Source organism: Bactrocera dorsalis, chromosome 3, assembly GCF_023373825.1.
Source record: "Bactrocera dorsalis isolate Fly_Bdor chromosome 3, ASM2337382v1, whole genome shotgun sequence".
Lineage (NCBI taxonomy): Eukaryota > Metazoa > Arthropoda > Insecta > Diptera > Tephritidae > Bactrocera > Bactrocera dorsalis.
Window position 1 is genome coordinate 23,715,945 of NC_064305.1, and position 22,933 is coordinate 23,738,877.

Consider the following 22,933-nt stretch of genomic DNA (forward strand, 5'->3'; position numbering starts at 1 on the left):
AAATAAGTTTCTGCCATTTCTTGGTATGCAGTTTCATTTTCTTCCGGCGTTTTCTGCAAATCACAAACACGATGCGCTACTCTTTACGCAGCTTGTTGTAGTATTTCCCCGCAAGCCAAGCTCTTACTAAAATAATTGACTCATCGCTATGAAACAGGTTGAGGCTGCTAAAAGAAATCCCCATGCATTGGACCAGGCTCACACAAGCTGTTAATTTATATTTGCAACAAGAACAATTTCACAACTGACGTCAATGTTATGGCAAAAAATCGGATTTTTTGCAAGGTGAAGAACGGCGCGTCAATTGGCTAATGAAATAAGTAATCATATTTGTTGTTGCTGTTGATGACGCCAGGTTCGCTGACCGCTTATGAATGATGAACAATTGTTGGACACTGAAGATGTTTGGTTTTGTTAAAGGTTCGTATGTAAGTATGTATGTATCTAAATTTGTACCATATAAGTACATATATCCTATATATGAATGTTTATAACTGTAAATAATGACTTATTCGTAATTAACTCTAATGGCACTGTTATGCAATACCTTAATTATCATATCGTATAATAGTTAATTCATTTGTACTTAATCGCAGCATCAATTGTGCATAGTCATGTACATTTTGATGTCAGATGCGTTAACATTAGCTTAAATTCGTTAATTATTTCTTAATTTCATATTAATAGAAATTCATAAAGAAATGTTATCCTTTATAGCAGTTAGATTAGAAACTTCAAGAAGCATAAATTTTGGTTATCCTTCAATTAATTTATAGATTTAACTTTACTTTAACGAAATCTGTTTTTTTTTTTAATTTCAGAGGATCAAGTTCAGAGATATAGTGGTCACCGAAAAACGTCTTTTTTGAGAGGAACTTCCGGTGATCCGCCGTAGTTACTTTCCAAATAATAATTTTTACTAATGCTAGTTAAGTAAAGTTTATGGTGAACAAGCTTTAGCTCGAAGATTATACCGAAAGTGGTTTGCACGATTTAAAAGTAGCGAATTTGGCTTGGAAAACGACGAATGTCCTGGATGATCAAAAAAGTTTGAAGATGAAGAACTTTAATCATTACTCAATGAAGATTGTTGCCAAACAAAAGACGAGCTTTAAGCCAAAGATTCTGTTTGGATTTCACTTAGGCAGCCATTTCAAAACATTTAAAAGAAAGGAAATTGAATGCCATACGAATTGAAGCCAAGAGACTTTGAAACACAATCTTGGCATCGGATTGTGACCGGTGACAAATTTTATAGCTTTACATGTTTTGGTTAAATGAACGTTCAAATTTTGAAATAAAAGAAGCGCACGGATTTAGTTATAGACCCAATATTATATTAAGTATAATTTGTACCTATATTTTTTGTGCTTTTGCTTAAAGTTAGAGTAAAAATGCAAAATAAAAAAACTGTGCCATTTGACTAAACAGCTATTAAAGCAAAAACCTGCTATGATATGTTATTTTTTCTTAATAAGAAGTAAACCAAGCTATAAAATCACGTATTTAAGTTATTATTACAAATACTACACCAACTATGGCTCCGTCAACGCTGCTGAAGTTAGCATACAACTATTGAGCGGTAAAGAGTAAAGAATATGTGACATGTATGGATATCTAACAAGGCGATCGTACTAATGAATATCGATGACCAGCACTTTTCAAAACTTGAATTTTTGTTTGCATGTATGTGCATATGTATGCAAGCGCATAAATAATTATGTATGTAAGCATGTACGTATGTACCATATACATATAACTGGAATTCACAAATTTAATTATTTAATCAAGAAAATTAGTGGTGATAAAATTACATTTAATAATTAAAAAAAAACTCTTGCCAACAGGTGCTACTTCGGACTGAGTAGGCAATTGAGAAGCAAAGTCCTCTCTCGACAGACAAAAACCAAACTCTATAAGTCTCTCATAATCCCCGTCCTGCTATATGGTGCAGAGGCTTGGACGATGTCAACAGCGGATGAGTCGACGCTGCGAGTTTTCGAGAGAAAAATTCTGCGAAAGATTTATGGTCCTTTGCGCGTTGGCCACGGCGAATATCGCATTCGATGGAACGATGAGCTGTACGAGATATACGACGACATTGACATAGTTCAGCGAATTAAAAGACAGCGGCTACGCTGGCTAGGTCATGTTGTCCGGATGGATGAAAACACTCCAGCTCTGAAAGTATTCGACGCAGTACCCGCCGGGGGAAGCAGAGGAAGAGGAAGACCTCCACTCCGTTGGAAGGACCAAGTGGAGAAGGACCTGGGTTCGCTTGGAATATCCAATTGGCGCCACGTAGCGAAAAGAAGAAACGACTGGCGCGCGGTTGTTAACTCGGCTATAATCGCGTAAGCGGTGTCTACGCCAATTAAGAAGAAGAATTTAAAAAAAAATATAATGTATATAATCAAAACGCATGGATTTATACATTTCAAATAAAAAAATCAGTAATTATACAGTTGCTTTATAAAATATACCATGCCAAATTTCGTAAAGATATTTTTTCAAATAAAAAAATATCATTCAAGGGCTATATTTTAATCGTTCAATTTGAATGGCAGCTATATACTATAGTGATTCGATCTGAACAATTTATTCAAAGATTGCATAATTGCCTTTGACAATAGAACTTGCCAAATTTCGTGAAGACATCTCGAAAATGAAAAAATTTTCCATACAAGCACTTGATTCCGATTGTTTGCATTGCAGCTATATGCAGTAGTGATCCGACTTAAAAAAAACACAACCTTGACTATACAGGGACTTGAAAATATATACAAAGAGTAGGTTTGTAAATATTTTTACAGTTACGTGTATAATGAGCAAATGTTAAAAGTCAGCATTGCATTGAAAAGAAAGTTGATTGTACTCACCTTCCAAATTTTGATCGTAACCCTTTGTAAAGAATAGCATAGCCTTTGCGGCGCGTTCGGGTGTCTTCAGCAAGCCCTGTCGTTCGGGATTCTCACCAAGCCCGCTCAGCAATAGACGATATGAACGCGACAATTCGGGTAGTAGCGCCTCACGTGTAGGTGGTTTGTGATCCAGCTCGAGATCGTGATGGAATGTGCAATGTTCATGGCCTAAGAATATAAGAAAATTTAAAAATAAAGTTAGTAAATAATTATACAATGAAAATGTGTGAAGTGCTAAGCCAAACGCAATGTTGTAGCGCGAAAATTTTGACAAACAATCATATTTTGTGTTATTAACTTTGTGAGTTTTAGCGTTTGCGTTGTTATAATTTAAATTTATTTTATTTATTATTAAATAAGAAAAAAATGTATAAATATTAAAAAACAATTGTTAAAAATTATTAGTTGGAAAAAAGTAAAAAAAAAATGTATTAAAAAACCTTAATTTTTTAAGAAATACTATTAATTTTTTTCTTCAAATATTATTTTGTAAAACTATGATTGTTATTAACAAGAAATTTATCCAAATGATTTATTAATCACACATAAGCAAAAAAAAACAAACGAATAGTTTAAATATAATAAAAACTGCAAAACGAAACAAACTGTTTATACATACATAATAACAACGATACATAAACGTGTAACAAATAAAAAATGAAATAGAGTTGAACTCGAAAACAAGCACAGGAATATCAAAAAAATATACATATGTATATATTTATACTTGCTTCGCTAATTTTTTTGCTTTAAATTAAACAATTGATGTGTAAAACATGCAAATTATTTTGCTTTATTTTGAATCTGTAATGTTTACAACGGCATGGGAATAGTGTAATTAAATCTAGAGCATTTAAAGATTTCAAAACACTACTTATCTGTCAAACAATTCAGCAATATTCTCACAACCAAAAATGTTTCATATATTGAGTCGTGTCTATTGTAATAAATACCAAAAAATATGTACATATGTATTTTAAAAAATATCATATGAATTTTGTTGGTTAAAAACAATTTTGGTATCTCAAGACCTCTGAAAGCACAATTTAATACTTTTGTGGATTCCCGTTTAATTTTTTCCAATAACAATTTTTTGTCAGCCTTGAATTACCGTTTACGGGTATTTACAACTGCAATTATCAATTACCGAATTTTTAATAAATTATGGGTATTGCACCTTTAAAAGCAGCAACCTGCCAAAGTACCGATATTGATGGCACATTCACATAATAAACATGGAATATTAATGCATAAATCAACATACCAGGGTGTATCTATTGCAAATAAAAGGATTCAAATGAAAATTTTTTTAATTGTTGCGTAATCAAAAATATGTGCTATAATGTCAATTGCATCAAAAATATAGCAAATATTAAAGAATGGAAAAAAATTAAAAAAAAAATATAAAAAACCAAATTAAAGTTTTTATAAAATTATTAAAAAAAAATTATTTTTTTAAGAAAAAATACTTGTAAATCAAATAAATTTCTGGGAATATTTTCCCCTTCCTTCTACTTATTCTAATAAGAAATCTCTCTTAAATGTTCTCAACATTAGCAGTGCATTCTCGTATTGTATACCATACAATGCTTACCCCTTAAACCTGTGCAGAGTGGCAACCATAATTACCTATAATATGTGTATACAGATAACCAAAACAATAGAAGACAATAAAAAACAGCTTCTGTCATTTTGTAGACTATGCATCTCAAACTTAAATTGATTAAATTAATTATGGCTCTGCTGATAAGAGCACAGTAATCTAAATAACTAAAGAAAATTGTGAAGATAAGAGTACACAAAGCTCGAGTTATAAGCTATTAAAAAAAAAATAATTGACAGCAAGTAAAAGTTTGAGAGATGTATAATAAGGATCTATAACAGTGCGCCTATGAAATAGAAATAAGAACCACGGTACTGCTAAACTAGGAGTTAATGTCAGATATCGATGGAGAGGCTATCGAAGATATTTGCAAGTAAACATTCGTAAAAGAAAAAGAAAGAGTTTATTTTGTAGGGTTTTTTGAAATATATATATACATTGTGACAAAAACTCACCCGGAAATTATAATTTAATTCCCCGAGTAAATGATATTTCAATAAAAATTTATTTTGCTAAGTTGGTAGGACCTTAATTACTATGCCAAATATGAGCGCTCTCAGTCAACCAGTTTGTTATAGCAGCAGCAGTCGGCATGCCTCAGTCGTGCGTTGCGATTTTTACAATAGATAAAAATATCAAACAAATAATTTCTCTCAAATTTTGTAATTCCAGCCGAATTTAGTGTGCGAAATCGTCCCGAATGTTGGAAAAGGCGATTTAGTGCGATTTAGTTTTATCAAAAACTCAAGCCTACGAGTAGTATAAGCCTTCAAAGATGGTCCAGAGATGTCTCATTCTGGACGACCTTCGACTCGTCAACTGATGAAAATATTGAGAAAGTGTAGGAGGTAAGTGTTAGAGAGATGGCAGGAAAGCTCGACATCTCTCGTGAGTCCGTTCTAATGATTTTTGTAGAAATTTTGGGTATGAAACGCGTTCTTACTTGACTCATCCGAATTGCGAATTCCGATCCCACAATCACGGAGAGAATTATAACTCCCTATGTGACATGGGTTTATGAGTTTGACATGCAAGCAAGTCAACAATCATCAGAATGGAATCTGTTTTCAGTCGATCGAAGAGATAAAACAGAGGAGGAGGAGCTGAAGGCCATCCCAAAAAGTGCTTATGAAAAGTGTTTCGAGGACTGAACAAATGGTTGGCATAAGTGTATTATATGTATTACCTATTAAGATTGTATAAAGACAGTTAATTTATTTCAAAAAGAAAACTAAATCCAAAAAAAGTGCGAGTAACACCACAGTGAACATAGCCTTAAATTGATATAAATCAGTGTATCGTGGCATTACATAATTCTAATCGGAATTTCAGGAAATATTTAAGCATAAAAATATAAATTCTCGACGTTGCATATAGGTTAGGTAGGTCACTCCACATTTAATAAACACAATTGCGAAATAATAATTGTAATTTAATTTACAAATTACACACTTTAAATTTTTTTAAACACTGGGAACACTGATATACGGGATACGAGGTCAAACAAGTATCAAAACAGTAAATACAACACTCGTATATTTGACTCACACAGCATCCAACTGTAGAAGATGTCACATACTCTTTAATTTTCTACTCTTCAAACACATAAGAAAAAGTATTAAAATACCAACTTGCCCGAGTACGCGAACCCACCTGGTGTAGTTGATGTGCGCGGCGTTTTTGGCGTCATCGGTGCGTCTGCCTCGTGCTCTGGTATAATGCCATTTGTCTTAAGCATTAGCTTTGGGCGCGTAAAGGACACAGGTGGCGTTGTTATCGCTGCATCCTTCGTTATAGAATTAGTCACATCAGAAACAACGCCACCACCAACAACATGGCCACCATTCGGAGTGGCGGGTGTGGCAACGGCATTGGCCACGGTCGTGGTACCGACCACTTCATCTGTTTGCGAAAGTGCACGATCCATTAGCGGTGTTATGCCGGAAGCCGAACTAGTCGAGCAGACGCTGTTGTTGCGGCCACGTGACAGGATATGCGCCTGCGGGAAATTGGTGTCGTCAATGGCGTCATTTAGTTCGCTGGCGCTCATTTCCGACAGTTGGCGTGTAAAGCTTATGCTCATTATTGTTGCTTTTTTATTTTATATAAAAAGCACACGTTAAATAAATTGCTTGATAAGCTAGCTGAAATCTGTTGTATTGGTTTGTATATTATCACTTTGTGATTTTGTTGCAAAAATTAATTTTTATTAATTTGTACTCTTTCACTTGTTGTAAATGCCCTTTTTGATTGTTTCGTTATCTTAATGATCGCAATTTTCACTAAAAAAATTAAATTAAACAAAACGTTAGTACTCAGTACTAATATTTATTGAAAACTGTCACTAGTGTTGTTGCCAATTGTCGCGGTCGCTGTTAACCGCGCGAGCTGTGTGTAGTTTGCGTGTGTGTTTGCAATGAATATTAAAATGAAATTATCTGCGTGCAAACTGTTGTGGCTGCCTTTTATACAAATATTGCAATTTCAGACGATTTTTTTATTAATTTTTATTTTTGCTTTTAATCTCACAAATCGAATGCAATCTGAAATTAGTACGCACACACAACTCACTACTCGTCGTATCACTCATAAGCTACTGCCGTTGCAGCTTTTTAGCATTTATATTTTATTTTCAATTCAACGGTATGATTTTTCAGCTTTGAGAGCGTTTATTGGACACCTTCACGTTTTAAAATACCGTCAAGCACTAAATTTTCTTGTGAGATTTCTCTGGCCGTGACGCTGCGCCAACACTCACGCAAATCAAAATTATCACAAAAAAACCTTTTTGGAAACTGTTTTCATGCTGTTGTATACAACTCAAACAAAGCTCAAAAATTGTAAAATAAAGCTTCGATGCTAACGAAAGAGAAATCTTACTGAAGAGAATAGCGCTGTTGTTTGTGTATATATGTATGTATGTGCGTGTGGAGACAATTTTGACGCTTCGTACTGTTAACCGCCGGTTGGATGGTGTGGAGCAACAAGTATGCTGTTAAATAAATATAGAAATATAGAAACTAGCTGAACGCTCTTGTCGCCACTGTAAACACAGAATAAAGCACAGGGTGGGAATTTATATTTAACACAGTATATTTACACGCACACACACGCCGGTAGCTAGCTGCATATACCATTTTATTGTTATTTTATTGATGTCGGAGAATGCTACGACGTTGTAAAGAAAAAGCCAGCTTTGCTTTTGCTCCGAGTATTTGCAGCATCTGTGCTGCCGGTGGCAGTATCTCGGCGTTGTGGCTACGGCAGCTTGTATTTAGCCAATTTACGCGCCTGGTTTCCGCTATAAAATCGCTGCTATGGCATTTATGTATGTATGTCGTTGTTATTATTGTATGTTAATGCAGATTTTTCGCATGCCACTGCAACTACAACACCCACTCGTTTCGTTTTCTGTCCACTCGAGTTTCTTTGAGCAATTTATTTTAATATTTTGTTTAAGATTATCAGGAAGTTTTAAGTGTCATATATTACTTTCTTCCTTAGAAATGTAATGCTTATTTGCAGCAATTTTTTTATTATTGCCATACTACCCGTTTCTATTTTGGTCTTCCGAATTTAAATTTTGTCTCCTTTGTATTGTGGAATATTAGCTGTCAACCAGCAAATAGCAACGGATCGCAGTCAACAAAAGTATGTGCAAATATGCTCAGTCAATCAAACAATTGAATAACATTAAAAATCAATCAATTTTTCTAACATAACATAAAATACGACCAACATAACCCAACGGGATCAACTTGAGTGAAGTCAACAATGACAAAATGAAACACTTAGATAAATTTCACTCCTAAAGAGTACCTTTTGGAGAGAAAACAAAACCAATATAAACAAATGGGAAATACACTTAAGAAATCTTATACTCTGTCTCACTAGGCATGGGATTGACATGTTCATTATTGCAATAGAAACAATAAAGTAATAAAGGTGATGTAATAAACATAGGTGAAGGAAATCAAAAGTGAAAATAAGACTAGAAAAATAAAATAAAAATATATATACGTATACATATACAAATATATTTTGAAATTAAACAAAAAACAACAAGTAAGGAATAGCAAAGTTCAGGTATAACATAATATTTTATAACTCTTACAACTTGTACACACAGATATACTATCAGGAAAGGATTCACTCTGAATTTTTACAACATATATTACACAATGACCGATATTTTCGGTAAATAGTCAACTATTGCTACTGTGGTCCACATATTCAGTACCTAGGGGCGAACAGTTTTGGTTCGATTTAGAAAATTTTTAGTTATTAGACACCACACTTCAAATGCATTATTCATGCAAAATTTTATCATGATATATTAATTCATTCTTGATTTGTATATTGGAAAGTAAAAGTTTCAAATGGAATTTAAAATTGTGTTATAAAGGAGCTAGGGGTGGTTGCAGTCCGATTTCGTCCATTTTCAAACGGTCACATAAGAATGTGAGAAGAATACGTAGGCTGCTATATATATTTCTGGCCTAGGCAACACTAAGTATTGCCAGGTGCAATCTGACATTTTCATTTGAAAGTCTGACATTTTTTAGCATAACATTACTCAGAACGTTTTGTCATTTAATCGTGAATTGTTTTATTTACAGGGAATTAAAAAATTCATCTCGGCCAAAACTCGTGAACATTTTCGTGCGATCATTTTTCACAACTTTCGACGTGGATTATCACGACAAGAGTGCATCGATGAACTAAAATCTTTGTATGGCTATGAAGCACCATCCTATAGCACTGTGAAAAACTGGTACAACGAATTCAATCGTGGCCGACGCTCGCTCAAAGACGAATTCCGTGAAGGTCGTCCAAAAACAGCCGTTGTGCCAGAAAACATCGATGCCGTACGTGAACTGATAATGCAAGACCGTCATGTAACATACCTTCAGATAGAGGCATGCCTATGCATTTCTCCCACCAGCATACATTCGATATTGCATGAACACCTGGCCGTAAAAAAGGTTTGTTCTCGTTGGATCCCGCACAATTTGACAATTGCTCAAAAAAAGGCTCGTGTGGATTGGTGTAAAGAACTGCTGAAAAAATACGATCGCGGTGCTTCAAAAGACGTTTATAAGATCGTCACAGGTGACGAATCATGGATCTATGCGTATGAGCCCGAAACAAAACAGCAATCGACCATGTGGGTCTTCCAAGACGAGCCAAATCCAACGAAAAAAAAAAAAAAAACATTTTCGTTGATAAATATTCCTATTTTCATTATTAGGCCAGAAATATATATAGCAGCCCTCGTATCACATACCATATTTGATTGAAATCGATGGGGTGAGCCTCGAGATATGTGATGTCATGTTTACATTTTATAGGGGTTTCGACGTTTTCTTCGTGGTAAACTTAATATAAACTGTTAATAATAATAAACTGATAGAAATATGCCGGATTGGTGGTGAAGAGTCAAACAACCCACTGATACATTCCCGTGAGGGCGTTCTGCTTTGAGCGGTACAAATGGTAGTTAAAAAAGGGAAGATCGGGGCTATAAGGCGGCTGTGGCGAAACTTCCCAGCTGCTGTTTTTTCGATTACAATCAGTTACCAACCGCTTACTACAATGATTGACACATCATAAAACAAAGACAGTTTCTTTTGTACTTTTAAGTATACAAGCATATAACATATATAATAGCCAAAGTAGGATGGTTACTTGCCTAATACAAATTATTAAAAAAGTTAATGCGAAAGATTTTCCAAAGCAAATGTATATAAACTTTTTAATCGCCGCCCTAAGGTTATTGCCATCAATATTATTATTACAGATGCTAATTAAACAAACAATTTGCGATTTCGTTAACCACATTTTTAAATTGACAAAAAAGTTACAACAATGACCCCTTCAGAGAAGCCATACAAGTACTAAATAATTAATAAAGTCAAGTTAAATGTTTCGTATATAACTATCGACACTAACAGGAGATGAAGTTTGTTATAGTACAGTCAATGTAATTATTGTAACGTTCATATGGTTTTACTAAACTAATTGTGTTATGCTTAAGTATGTATGCAGGCATGTAATTACATATTCGTCCATCGAAACTTCTGATTCATTTTATATTTTCTTGTGGTTTGAAACTTTGACTTATTTATAAAAATACTACAGTTATGTGCTCGAATTAAAATATTTATGTTTTTATTACGTTAAATAATTTGAGAAAATGTTCCGTAATATTACTCCCTTCATTGTATTTTTTAAATAAAAAAAATTGACATGTGGAGCCAAAATTTTCTAAATTTTTGTTTTAAATAATCGATACCTTAAATTTTATTTTCGGGAGAAAAATATATGTATGCAAAGCCAATTAGTGTAATTAATAATAATTAGTCATGACCGCAAATAATCTATAAATATATATTTATATTTAATGAACTGTTTGTATATAAATTTGTTGGGCCATCTATTCTAAATTAGGACCAACTTTGAAAAAAAGCAATTATAAAACTATTTTGAAAATTTATTAAAAAAATGCTTCAATTATTTCTTAATTTCTGTATTTATTTAGGTTTTAAATTTTAATTGTTTTAATTTATAATCCGACTTTTGGGATTTTCAATCCAATATTTAGGACTGGATATTTTTAAAATTGTTTTTAATTAAGACTTCAGGGATTAAACTAATTTAGATGCTTATCCAATTATCTTTTTAACCCATTAAATGCAACTCTGGTTGCGCCACACTTTACATTTGTTGCTAAAGTGTTAATATCGAAGAAGAAACCAGGAATAAAGGGATGTCCAACTTATTCCAGTTCGAGAGCGCTTAAAAATTAGCTTTTTTATAACATTTTCTATTATGGCTAGATTGATCAAAATAATAATTTTTGGGCATTTAAATTAAAACCCCCAACATTTAGTACGAATAAAAATTACTATATAGTGGCTATTTATTATATGGAGAAATTATTTAAATATTTTTGTAGTATATAAGAACCACTGACTTTTGAACTTTCAATACCCAATAAAAGGATTTAAGCTTGTTAGCTCTCAATCTTTAAATACTTTTAATCGTTTTCCATTGAAAATAATGCGTCAAATCACATAACGTTTTATCAAATACCTTTAAATTTCACAAATTTATTTAATTTTCATTGTTTTACATTTTTTATAAGTAGGAACGATGCAACAAATCACTCCTTTTACAAATTTTTTTGGTAAGATTTCAATCTGGCCATCGCTCGTTTCCAATTGCTAAACGGCAAAACTTCATGAACTCGATCACTGTCAAAGTTCAGGAGGTTTTGACGTTTAGCAATTGTTCTCTCACTTCCAGTGAGAGAGGAGTTGGACATCTCTTTATCTCTGATTAGAACTGAATTCAACTGTGAACATTTGATGCATAGTATTTCAGACAAACCGTACACAAAAAGAAAGAAGCTGTCAAATTTTCACAGTAATTGTAAACAAAGCCTGCCCCATCACGATTTCATAACGTTACCAACTAAGCTGAGTTCTGTCATTCTTCCTTCGTGGTTTCTGTCAAACTCTCAAAAAATGCAACGGATCGAAACCGTCATAATTCTTCAATCTATCACTATTAACTTGATGTTAGTTTTGATATCTAATAAGTAAAGCAGTTTCTTTTTAGTTAACTTTAACTTTAATTAAAGCGTGATTTGAGCGAATATCTTCTTCTTAATTCACTACTGGATTGAAACTTATTCGTTCAATTACAAATATACTATACAATTTTTCGAAGTTTATCGCTGCACTGGGTCATCTTCTTATTTAGAAAGAATACAAATCAAAAGACAAAAAAATAAAATAATATAAAAAAACTGTAAAAACGTTGTTTTAAAAATAAAAAAATAATGAATATTAGCATTACATATGGATCTGTATGATACATATGTAAATAAATTTATAAATGTACATTTGTTTTTTAGAAAGAAATATGTTAATTCCTTGCAGATATTCAGCGGGTGGGGAAACCACTTAGTTCTAATGCAAATAAATGCGCATACGAACAATTGAACATTCTCGACAAAGCATAAGAGTAAGAGAATATTGAATATTTTTCCAACTGTATGTTTTTTATAACTCCAAAGTTGCATAGAAGGTCGCTTAGAGCTCGTATGCGTGCATATATGTATATATGTATGTATGTACGTACATAGCCAAATATACTATAGGCAAACAATTTTAAGACTTTTCAGTTTAAATTTCGTCGAAATTTTTTTTTTTCTCGGTTGGTATGGTTGTCAGTAACATCTGTGCCAAATGTCACATTCAACAAAGAAGTTCTATTAAATTTTGCGTGCAGAGTCACATTTATGTGGCCGGAATTTGCAGAATGTTGCAAAAGACCGTCGGTGATAATTGTTTGTCGCGAGCAAGTTTTTCATTGTTACAAATTATTTAAAGAGGGTAGAGAACTCGTTGACGACGAATCACATCCAGGACGAGCATCAAGATTAACTGATGATAATAAATCAATAAAATAAAAGAACTGGTACTTGAGAATCGATGATTAACGGTCAGGGATCTTATTCGCATCGTTGGAATATCAGAAAAATCAGTGAAAACTATTTTTAAAAATCACAAAATTTTTTTTTCAAAACGTCTCATAAACGTCTGTAAAACAATGCTTTTCGACTAACAGGCCTTTCGACCCGAATATCGTGGCAAAGGTGAGCCGGGGTTCTGAATGATGACTTTCAGGACGAATTTCAGAAAGTTCGTTCATATTGGTCGAGAGAAAAGAGAAAACATCATAACGGTGTTCAAAACATGTCTATGATATCGTGACATCGCGTACGAGTCCGAAAGTAGACAACAGTCGAATTTATGGGTGTTTCACGATGTTCCCCATACCCCTAGAACAACACAGAACAGTAAAGTGGTACACAACCATTTGTTTGCCGGTTGGCTTTCAAGAAATAAGGAAAATCAACAGTCGAAGACGACAATGCGAGCTCTCACACATCGGCTGAAACAACTTCATTTTTCAGCTCTCAAACCACCGATAAAATAAGTTAAACGCTTGCAAAAGTGTTTAGATCTTAGTGAAAAATATTTTAATGTTTTAAACAATAAATCGATTTTCGATGAGGCAACCCCAATATTTGTTTCGCCACGAAGTTTGTTACACACTGAAGAAAACGTCGGAGACCCCATAAAATATACAGTGAAATTCCCCATTACGGACAATCCTCATAGGACAAACATTATCAACTTAATGTTTTCGTTATTATTTTCATACAAAAGCAAATCCTACGACCGGTCATGAATTCATTCCAATGTCTCGACACGGAGAATATTTTGGTAATATTTCGTTCAAATGATCTTCGACAAATGAAAATGAATTCATAAAATTTGTCAAGAAAATTTTGTACAGTTTATGGTTCCCACTTTTTTATTTTTCTTATTATTTTTTAGTGTTTTGAGACAGCAAACAAATTCTCTTGCGCTGATGCCGTCTAGTTCGCGGTCGGTCAAGAAAAACAAATGGGATAATTGTTATTCATTCACTCCTGGTTGAAAATAGCTCGTGTTTAAGAATACATTTTAAACATTCGTTTTTATCACGCCCCCATATATGGACAGCTCTCTTAACCGGATAAAAATACTGCGCATAAACAGTAACGTGATGAGCTGAGTCGATTTAGCCGTGCCCGTTTGTCTGTATTTTCCACAGAGCTGTTAATAATCGATTAATAATCTTAATCATTAATAATTTGATTAAAGTATTTTCATAACTTGATTAACTGATTAAATTAAGATTAAATGCTATTTCCTTTTTAATTAATGATTAAAATTAAATTTAATCAAAATTTAATCATGATTAAAGGGAATTAATTTAGTTTTAAGAATTATTTTACAGATTAAAAAAATTTAATCAAAAATTTAGTTTGATTAAAAATTTTGATTAATTTGGATTAAAGTGGATTAAATGCCAATTAATATTGCATTAATTAAAAAATAATAGTTTATTAAATTATTTCATGTGTTATTATATCTTATATTATGAGTCTAAGCAATATTAATAATATTTAGCAACTCTACTGTTGTTTGTTTACTAGTAGTAAACATATGTTCGCCAATGGATATTGCTTATTTATACACGTGTGCTTGCGAGTGTTTTTTTTTGTTTTGTTGAGGAAACGCATTTTGTATTAAGTCTTGTTTGATTGTTTAAAGACATTTTATCATCGACTGTTGACTTTCATAATTAAGTGTGAGTATTTTTATAAGAATTATAAAAACAGTATACAATGAATTGAGCAACTGAAGAAAGTATAACCTAACATTTCGCATATGCAGACACAATGGATGATGAGGAACTGTTTAGTGGCGATGACTTCTCAAGTGACGACATTTTTAAGGATGTTACTTATACCCCCCCTAGGAAAACTTCGAAGCGTAAAGTATTTGAAGATGGTCCGCCTGTGAAGAAAGCTTGTATAGAAGCCGCGTACTTGAATAAGACAATTTTTTTTATTTATTGTATTATTAAATTCACCATATGATTTATAAATAACAATAAATTTAAAAATTAATGGAATATTAATCCACTTTAATCCAAATTAATCAAAATTTTTAATCTAACTAAGTTTTTGATTAAATTTTTTTAATCTGTAAATAAATTTTTCAAACTAAATTAATTCCCTTTAATCATGATTAAATTTTGATTAAATTAATTTTCAATCATTAATTAATCAACGAATTGCGAAAAAAATTAATAATCGAATTAATTAAAAAAATATATTAATTCAATTGATTATTAATTTTAATCCCTTTTTAACAGCTCTGATTTTCCATCAGTTTTTGAGATGCTTTCCTTTCTCCCCAAAAAGCTGTATATTTGCAGGAACCACGATACCATATAGCTGCCATACAAATTGGACGATCGAAATCAAGCTCAGATACGGAAACTTTTTCAAAGCATTTTTATTGGTTTTCAATTCGGTATTCAATATTAGAATCCGAAAAATCATTTTTAATTAAGATTTTCGAGATTACGAAATAAATAAAAAATAGTATATACCAATTCAATTATTTTTAATGCATTATTTACAACTGTGATTCTATATGCATTCTTCTCAATTACAACGTGAAAAAAATCGTGTTTTCTGGCGATAAATAACACTATTTTGATGGTTCCATTACTGCGTTTACTATCGCATAGAAATGTGAGTGTAAGTCTTAAAAGATGCCCAGAAATTTTATGAACTAATCTGAACCCTTCATAATGCATTTTATGTCAACACGTGTTATACATTACTTTGTGGAAAAGTTGAACAGATAAAAGTAATATATGTAGATATAAACCGCATAGAATTAAAAAGCATACAATTATTATTCATTTATACAATAAACAAATGCAATTATTGTGTTATAATAATAAAATCATAACAAATACTATATGCGGATGTAAACAAACCTATAATATACAATGTGTGCATGGATGTGTGCGCGACTTTTGATTTTATATGTCAGAAATGTGGTTCGGGAAACCCCAGAATTAATTACACTAATAAGCAAATGCATTTTTTTCTATTGCGAAATACAAATGCAAACTTCTAGACAATGGTACTACTTCATGATGAAAGGGTTCAGAAGTGAGAACATAGAAAAACGGACGAACATTCATTGAAATTGTAAACAAAAATTCTTTCGTTAGTGTTTAGTTAAAAGTATTTTAAAAAAGAAACGGATCGGAATTGTCATAACGTCTATTTCTATTATAAAAATAATTCAATATCAATATTAATTACTAATTGAAGAAGAAATCTTACCTCATATAACCTACAAATTAGTTACAAAAATTGCGATTTTTCTTAGAAATATTAAAAAAAAGTTTCGCTAAAAAATATAAACAATATAATTATTGTTTGTATTAATAATTTTAATTAATAATTTTCGTAAAACATTAACCATCCAATATTTTTTGTTATTGAGAAAAGTGTAATTGTAAAATTATTTCTTTGTAGACAAGTGTTATTCATCAGAGCAATAGAATTTTGAAAGGGCGTGGAAAAAGCGCTATTAAATATCAATTTAAATGAAATCAGCAGGTGTTTGTATGACACAAATTTATTTGTTTGAATTACAACAATAAAACACCCGTATTACAGATACTTTATATACATATGTAAGTAATCCATTTCATTGAATCGAGAAAAGGTAGATTAAAGCAATTAGTGCACACTTATTACTTAATTGTTTTTATACACAGTTATTTACATATGTAAGTATGTAAGCAAGTAGTTTAATAGGTAAATTTTGGCTTAGACTCAATTTTCTTTGCTTTTTCACTAATTTCAGAAAAGAGGAAGATTAATTTAACAAGTAAGGAAAGCTAAGTTCGGGTGTAACCGAACATTTAGCACTCTTGAAACTTGCCAGAACCAAAGCCTTCAGGTGCAAAGGTTTGTAAGTTACATAAGGTCTAGAATAAGTTTCCACCAGATTTTCGTCCATATATGCGGTATAAAGTCAACTGGAAGCCCGAAATTCATTCTTTTAGGTATATGGGACTAAAGACGTTATTGCTTCGATTCAACCCAGTTTTTACATATAGGCCTACAATTATTTGAAAAGGATTCACTCCCAACTTCTATAATATATATCACAAATTAACCAATAAATCGACAAATTCTGCTATAACAATCTCTATAGAATGCTAGGAAATCATTTAGTGGAAGTATATCCTAATTCTCAATTCAAGTTTCAAATTTTTACAAATCGTATAAATGCATTCAGAAAAAAAATTCAGAATTTAGATACTTCGACGCTATTCATTTTTCGTTAGCAAATTTAATATATTTAATTAGCTGGCTTATAAAGGGTGATTTTTTAAGAGCTTGATAACTTTTTAAAAAAAAAAACGCATAAAATTTGCAAAATCTCATCGGTTCTTTATTTGAAACGTTAGATTGGTTCATGACATTTACTTTTTGAAGATAATTTCATTTAAATGTTGACCGCGGCTGCGTCTTAGGTGGTCCATTCGGAAAGTCCAATTTTGGGCAACTTTTTCGAGCATTTCGGCCGGAATAGCCCGAATTTCTTCGGAAATGTTGTCTTCCAAAGCTGGAATAGTTGCTGGCTTATTTCTGTAGACTTTAGACTTGACGTAGCCCCACAAAAAATAGTCTAAAGGCGTTAAATCGCATGATCTTGGTGGCCAACTTACGGGTCCATTTCTTGAGATGAATTGTTGTCCGAAGTTTTCCCTCAAAATGGCCATAGAATCGCGAGCTGTGTGGCATGTAGCGCCATCTTGTTGAAACCACATGTCAACCAAGTTCAGTTCTTCCATTTTTGGCAACAAAAAGTTTGTTAGCATCGAACGATAGCGATCGCCATTCACCGTAACGTTGCGTCCAACAGCATCTTTGAAAAAATACGGTCCAATGATTCCACCAGCGTACAAACCACACCAAACAGTGCATTTTTCGGGATGCATGGGCAGTTCTTGAACGGCTTCTGGTTGCTCTTCACCCCAAATGCGGCAATTTTGCTTATTTACGTAGCCATTCAACCAGAAATGAGCCTCATCGCTGAACAAAATTTGTCGATAAAAACCGAACCGAACCGAACACTGATTTTGGTAATAAAATTCAATGATTTGCAAGCGTTGCTCGTTAGTAAGTCTAAGTGAGCATCTTTCTCTTTGACACCATGTCTGAAATCCCACGTGATCTGTCAAATACTAATGCATGAAAATCCTAACCTCAAAAAAATCACCCGTTATGTATGTATATTATTAACAGAACTTGCATCTAAGAAAAAGAAAACCTTCTGGAAGCATTAAGAAGATGTTTTTTTATTATTTCCACGACTACAGACGCAACTAACTTCAGACACGCACTAACCACCATTCACAGTATATTCACTAAAATCTTAACTGAATCCCTCTCAGTAAATGGCGTGAGATATATGTATATACACCTCATTATTTTGCAAATTTGTCCCGATATCATCTTTGATGAGGGCACCCAGTATGAAAATTTAATTTGTCGCGGTAAAAGATTAACTGCATAAATGCCTATTAGATTGAGATACTGGAGAAAGGATAAATATGTATATTCATATCATTTTTAGACCAAAAAACTAATTAGAATATTCGTGAAAAAACAAATTGATTGTACAAAATTGTAATCAAACAAAAATTGTGAGAATAAAATTCTTATACATTTTAAGTGTTTGTTTTATTACAATTTTGGCGTGCAAAAAAGAAATCGAGCCTATTTGTCCGTATTTTATAAAAAAATGCAAGCATGTTAATGAAATTAATTGCCACACAAGTATTGACCGCAATCATTCATATGCGAATTAACTAAAAATCACGTTTATAGAAACGTAATAATGTGTATACTACTTGTGCAAAAGTGTTTGCAAGAATGCAGTGCAAAACGTAGCAAATCAAAGTGCCGAAGTTAAGTCAGTGGCTGGCTGACATTCAGCTGCCCGTTATTTTATTACCCATGTGCAGCAAAACTATGCGAAAAAGAATATTGTAATAAAAAGTTGAACTACGAATCGGCCGTCAGCTGTTGCTTGGCAGCCAACAACAGTAAATGGTTAATAATTTCAAGCGCACACAAAACAAGTTAAGTTAAATATTAAACCAAGAGACGTAAATAACAACAGAATGTTAGAAATACAATTACGTACTTACATATGTATGTATGTACATACATATGAGCGCATGTGAGCAAGTAAGTCCAATATTTAACCTTCAAAGAATTTCATGTCCGCCGCACGTTTAAAAGTAGTTCACTCGTACATTAAAAAAAAAAATTTAAATTAAAAAAAAATTCAAGTGTCTAATTAAAAAATGCTTATGATTTCTTAGCATTTTCCTTCTATCCACACATAATCGGCGCTATATAGACATACAAACACACACAGCTCCACAATTGACCGTTCAAGCTGTCAATCATTTGCTCGTGCGTCAGCTTGCACTCCCCTTTTCAAACCTCAGCTATTATTTACTCTCAAATTGAAACATCAAGTCATTCGAGTATTTCAGTTTTTCTGCTATTGTCTTCTTTTAATTTCACAGCAGGCAATAAATTTTTCATTGTTTGATCTTTTATGGCAAACGCCACGTTTTTACCGTTTACCAAGCGCATACACAAACACACATACATATTTGTGCGATTTCGTGCGCTTGAATGTAATTGCGGCTACTTGCAAAAATTAAAATTTTTAATGTCTTGTTTATTTTTTTCAATGTCAAAGTCAATAACGTATTTATTGATTTTTAGCACAGCATCAGCAGGCCTTTCTATTTATTATATAAAGTAGTAATGTTTTATGGATGGAAAAAAAATACAAACAAGTTAGATATTGCAATAGTTTTTTTTATTGTTTACTGTTTACAAGAATATGCAGTTTAAGATAATAATTATGTGTTAAAGTTGGACATAATGAAAAGATCTATAACTCCCGCATGAAAAATTCAAATATCCAAGATTTTGATTTGTTTTCATCTTTTCCATTTTTTTTAAGAAATCGCCTACAATTCGTATACTTCTGGTTTTGAACAAGAGAGAGTTTTGAAGAAAGAGTGATAAATTAAATCCATTAATTACCAAGCAATCACCCCTCTGAAGAACAACAAAGCGGCGATCCCGATGGATTGCCGGCCGTGCTATTCAAACACGGCGGCGAAGAACTGATAAGAAGCATGCATCACCAAAAGCTCCGTCAGGATCGGGAAGGACCTCTCCGAGCCATATGATACCAAACGAGGTTTCAGATAAGTCGACTCTCTTTCGTGTGACTTCTTCAACTTAATTCTGGAGTAAATAGTTCGAGCTGCAGAACTGCCTAGAAATCCAACGCAGGATATCTCTTGCCTACGGGTGCTACGTCGGACTAAGTAGACAATTGAAAAGTAAAGTCCTCTCTCGACGAACAAAAACAAAACTCTATAAGTCACTTATTATTCCCGTCCTACTATATGGTGCAGAGGCATGGACGATGACAACATCTGATGAGTCGACGTTGCGAATTTTCGAGAGAAGAGTTCTGTGAAAGATTTATGGCCCTTTGCGCGTTGGCCACGGCGAATGTCGCATTCGATGGAACGATGAGCTGTATGACATATGTATATGACGATACGAGTATATTTGTCGCGAACAATTGTTTAGATTTTATTCAAAGAGTGTCAAGAACGTCAACACGTCAATAAAATAAAGGAATTGGTTCTTAAGAATCAACGTTTAACAGTCAGAGATCTTATTGTTGGCGGTGGAATATCGGAAGGCTCAGTGAAAACTATTTTGAAGGAACATTTGGACCTAAGAAAAGTGAAAGCACGATTGGTTCTAAAATCACAAAATTTTTTTTCGAAAAACAGCGTCACGTCAACGTATGTGAAACAATGCTTTTCGACTGCCAGGATATCATGAAACGTATTGTTACTGGCGATGAGTCTTGGATATATGCTTGCGACCCGGAAACAGACGATCAATCGGCTTAACATCGTGGCAAAGGTGAGCCGAAGCCGAAAAAACCACGTCAAAGCAGGCAAGAATCAAGGTTATGTTCGCAATTTTCTTCGATTATCGAGGTGTGGTGCACTCCGAATTGTTAATACGGAACACTATTTGAGTATTATGCGTCGTTTGCGCGAAGCTATTCGTAAAAAAATACCGGAATTATGGGGCCGAAAACTTTTCGTTTGTGCACCACGATAATGCACCGTCGCATACTGCATTGATTCTTCGTGAATTTTTCACCATTATCACCTTATTCACCTTATGAAGGCATTAAATTAATGAATCGCTACGCGCATTGAAGGCTATTCCGGAATTTCGAGGATTGGAAAAAACGTTGGCGCAAGTTTGGGAGGTACGACATAGATTTTGTAGAATAATTTAAGTATTTTAAAGTTATTAACAAAGTCTTACTATATTTTGCTCATAGTAGTAAGTCGCTCTAGCCAATTACCAACGATAGTGTTTATGTATTTTCATTACACGTGTTATAGTTATTTTAATGCCTGCAATTTGAGATTATTTTTATGATTCAAATTGCTACCATTTCTAAGGTATTTCATCAGCGCATACGTCTGTAAGTGCATGTTTGTATGTAAATGGATGCGAGTGCATAACAGGTAATGTGGTAAAGGGTCACCTCTATGAGGCGGCACAACATAGAAACCTGTGTACACAATTAAGCACCGACAGATAATCATAAAGTCACATATACACGCACGCATACATACGTATGTCTGGAATGTTAGTTACATTAAATTTATTTGTTAAGAATTTGTAGTATTTAATGGGCATTGGAATCAATCAGAACCGCACAATTCTAATGTTATTTCTATTTCTATGAAAAGTATCCATTGTATGCTGTAAGATTTGGTATGCAACGAGATGCACATAAACCACAAGTGCATATTGATATTGATTTCAGCCATTTGGCGAAGTCGTGTGAAAGGCCTTTGTGTTTTGAAATTTAATCTTGGCATTTTATGGTGTTAAATTGACATTGAACATACACACATGCATATGTATATACATATGTACATATTCACGAGTGTAGCAGAATAGTACAGCTCAAACGTAGCGGAAAAGTAGACAAACTGTGCGTAAGCATTAACCACATTGCAACCCTACAATTTTACGGTGAATTACGGCCTTTTCCTTTATAACGGTTTCATATTTTATAGCATTGCACAAGGTTGCATTTATGTGGCCTTTGTTTTAGAAGTTTTTTTTTTAGTGTCACTGAATATGAATGTGTCAGTGTCAGTATTTGTGTAAAAGGAGCTGCATACCGAGGCAAAAGCGCTGAAGTGGAACTTTTAGAGTGAATTGTAATATCGATAACTCTGTTATTAGCCTTCCTGCCGGTGTTAGTTGGCGATCGAAAACCTATTTAGTTTAAGGCCAATACCTTGAATGATAACCTCAAACGCAGTATTATGTACTTTTTATGTTCAAACTACGTATATCTGAAACCAAAATGTTAATCTCGGAACACTTCCAACTTAAATTATTGCTCTTGACAGCCCCTTAAAGCTTGCAAGACAAACTTTACGTTCATATGGGTTTTTTCAAAAAATAACGGCAATTTTCGGTTTTTGAAAAACTATGTATTCATTTAGCGAAATTAACGTTGTCGCCTTCAAAATAGTCACCATTCGATATTTTACTCTTATGCCAGCAGTACCTCCAATCGTGGAAACCCTTCTAAAATGTAATTTTTTGAATAGTCTTCAGCTCTTTCAGCGATGCGCTTTTAATGTAATATATGCTTGTAAGATGACAGTGCTTTAAGCTTCTCTTTATCTTTGGAAATAGAAAAAAGTGACACGAAAGTTGCATATCTGGCCAATATGGAGGCTGAGGCGTTATTACAGTATTGTTTTTGGTCAAGAACTCACGAACAAATTCCTTGATCCATTT

General features: G+C 33.1%; 1 protein-coding gene across 3 annotated transcripts in view; it reads right to left on the reverse strand.

The window, feature by feature from the left end:
- The window catches only part of LOC105228657 (GTP cyclohydrolase 1), a 33,250-nt gene that overhangs the window by 6,402 nt on the left and 3,915 nt on the right, over positions 1-22,933 (reverse strand). The window contains exons 1-3 of one of the 3 annotated variants that reach the window (XM_049453332.1): positions 7,085-7,230; positions 6,178-6,806; positions 2,880-3,089 (exon numbers count right to left, since the gene is read on the reverse strand). In XM_049453332.1, coding sequence (XP_049309289.1) covers positions 2,880-3,089; positions 6,178-6,607 — 640 coding nt within the window. In that variant the 5' untranslated portion in view covers positions 6,608-6,806; positions 7,085-7,230. Of the gene's footprint in view, positions 1-2,879; positions 3,090-6,177; positions 6,807-7,084; positions 7,231-22,933 lie in introns of those variants that run through there. The other 2 variants (XM_049453333.1, XM_011208552.3) reach the window with 2 other exon arrangements.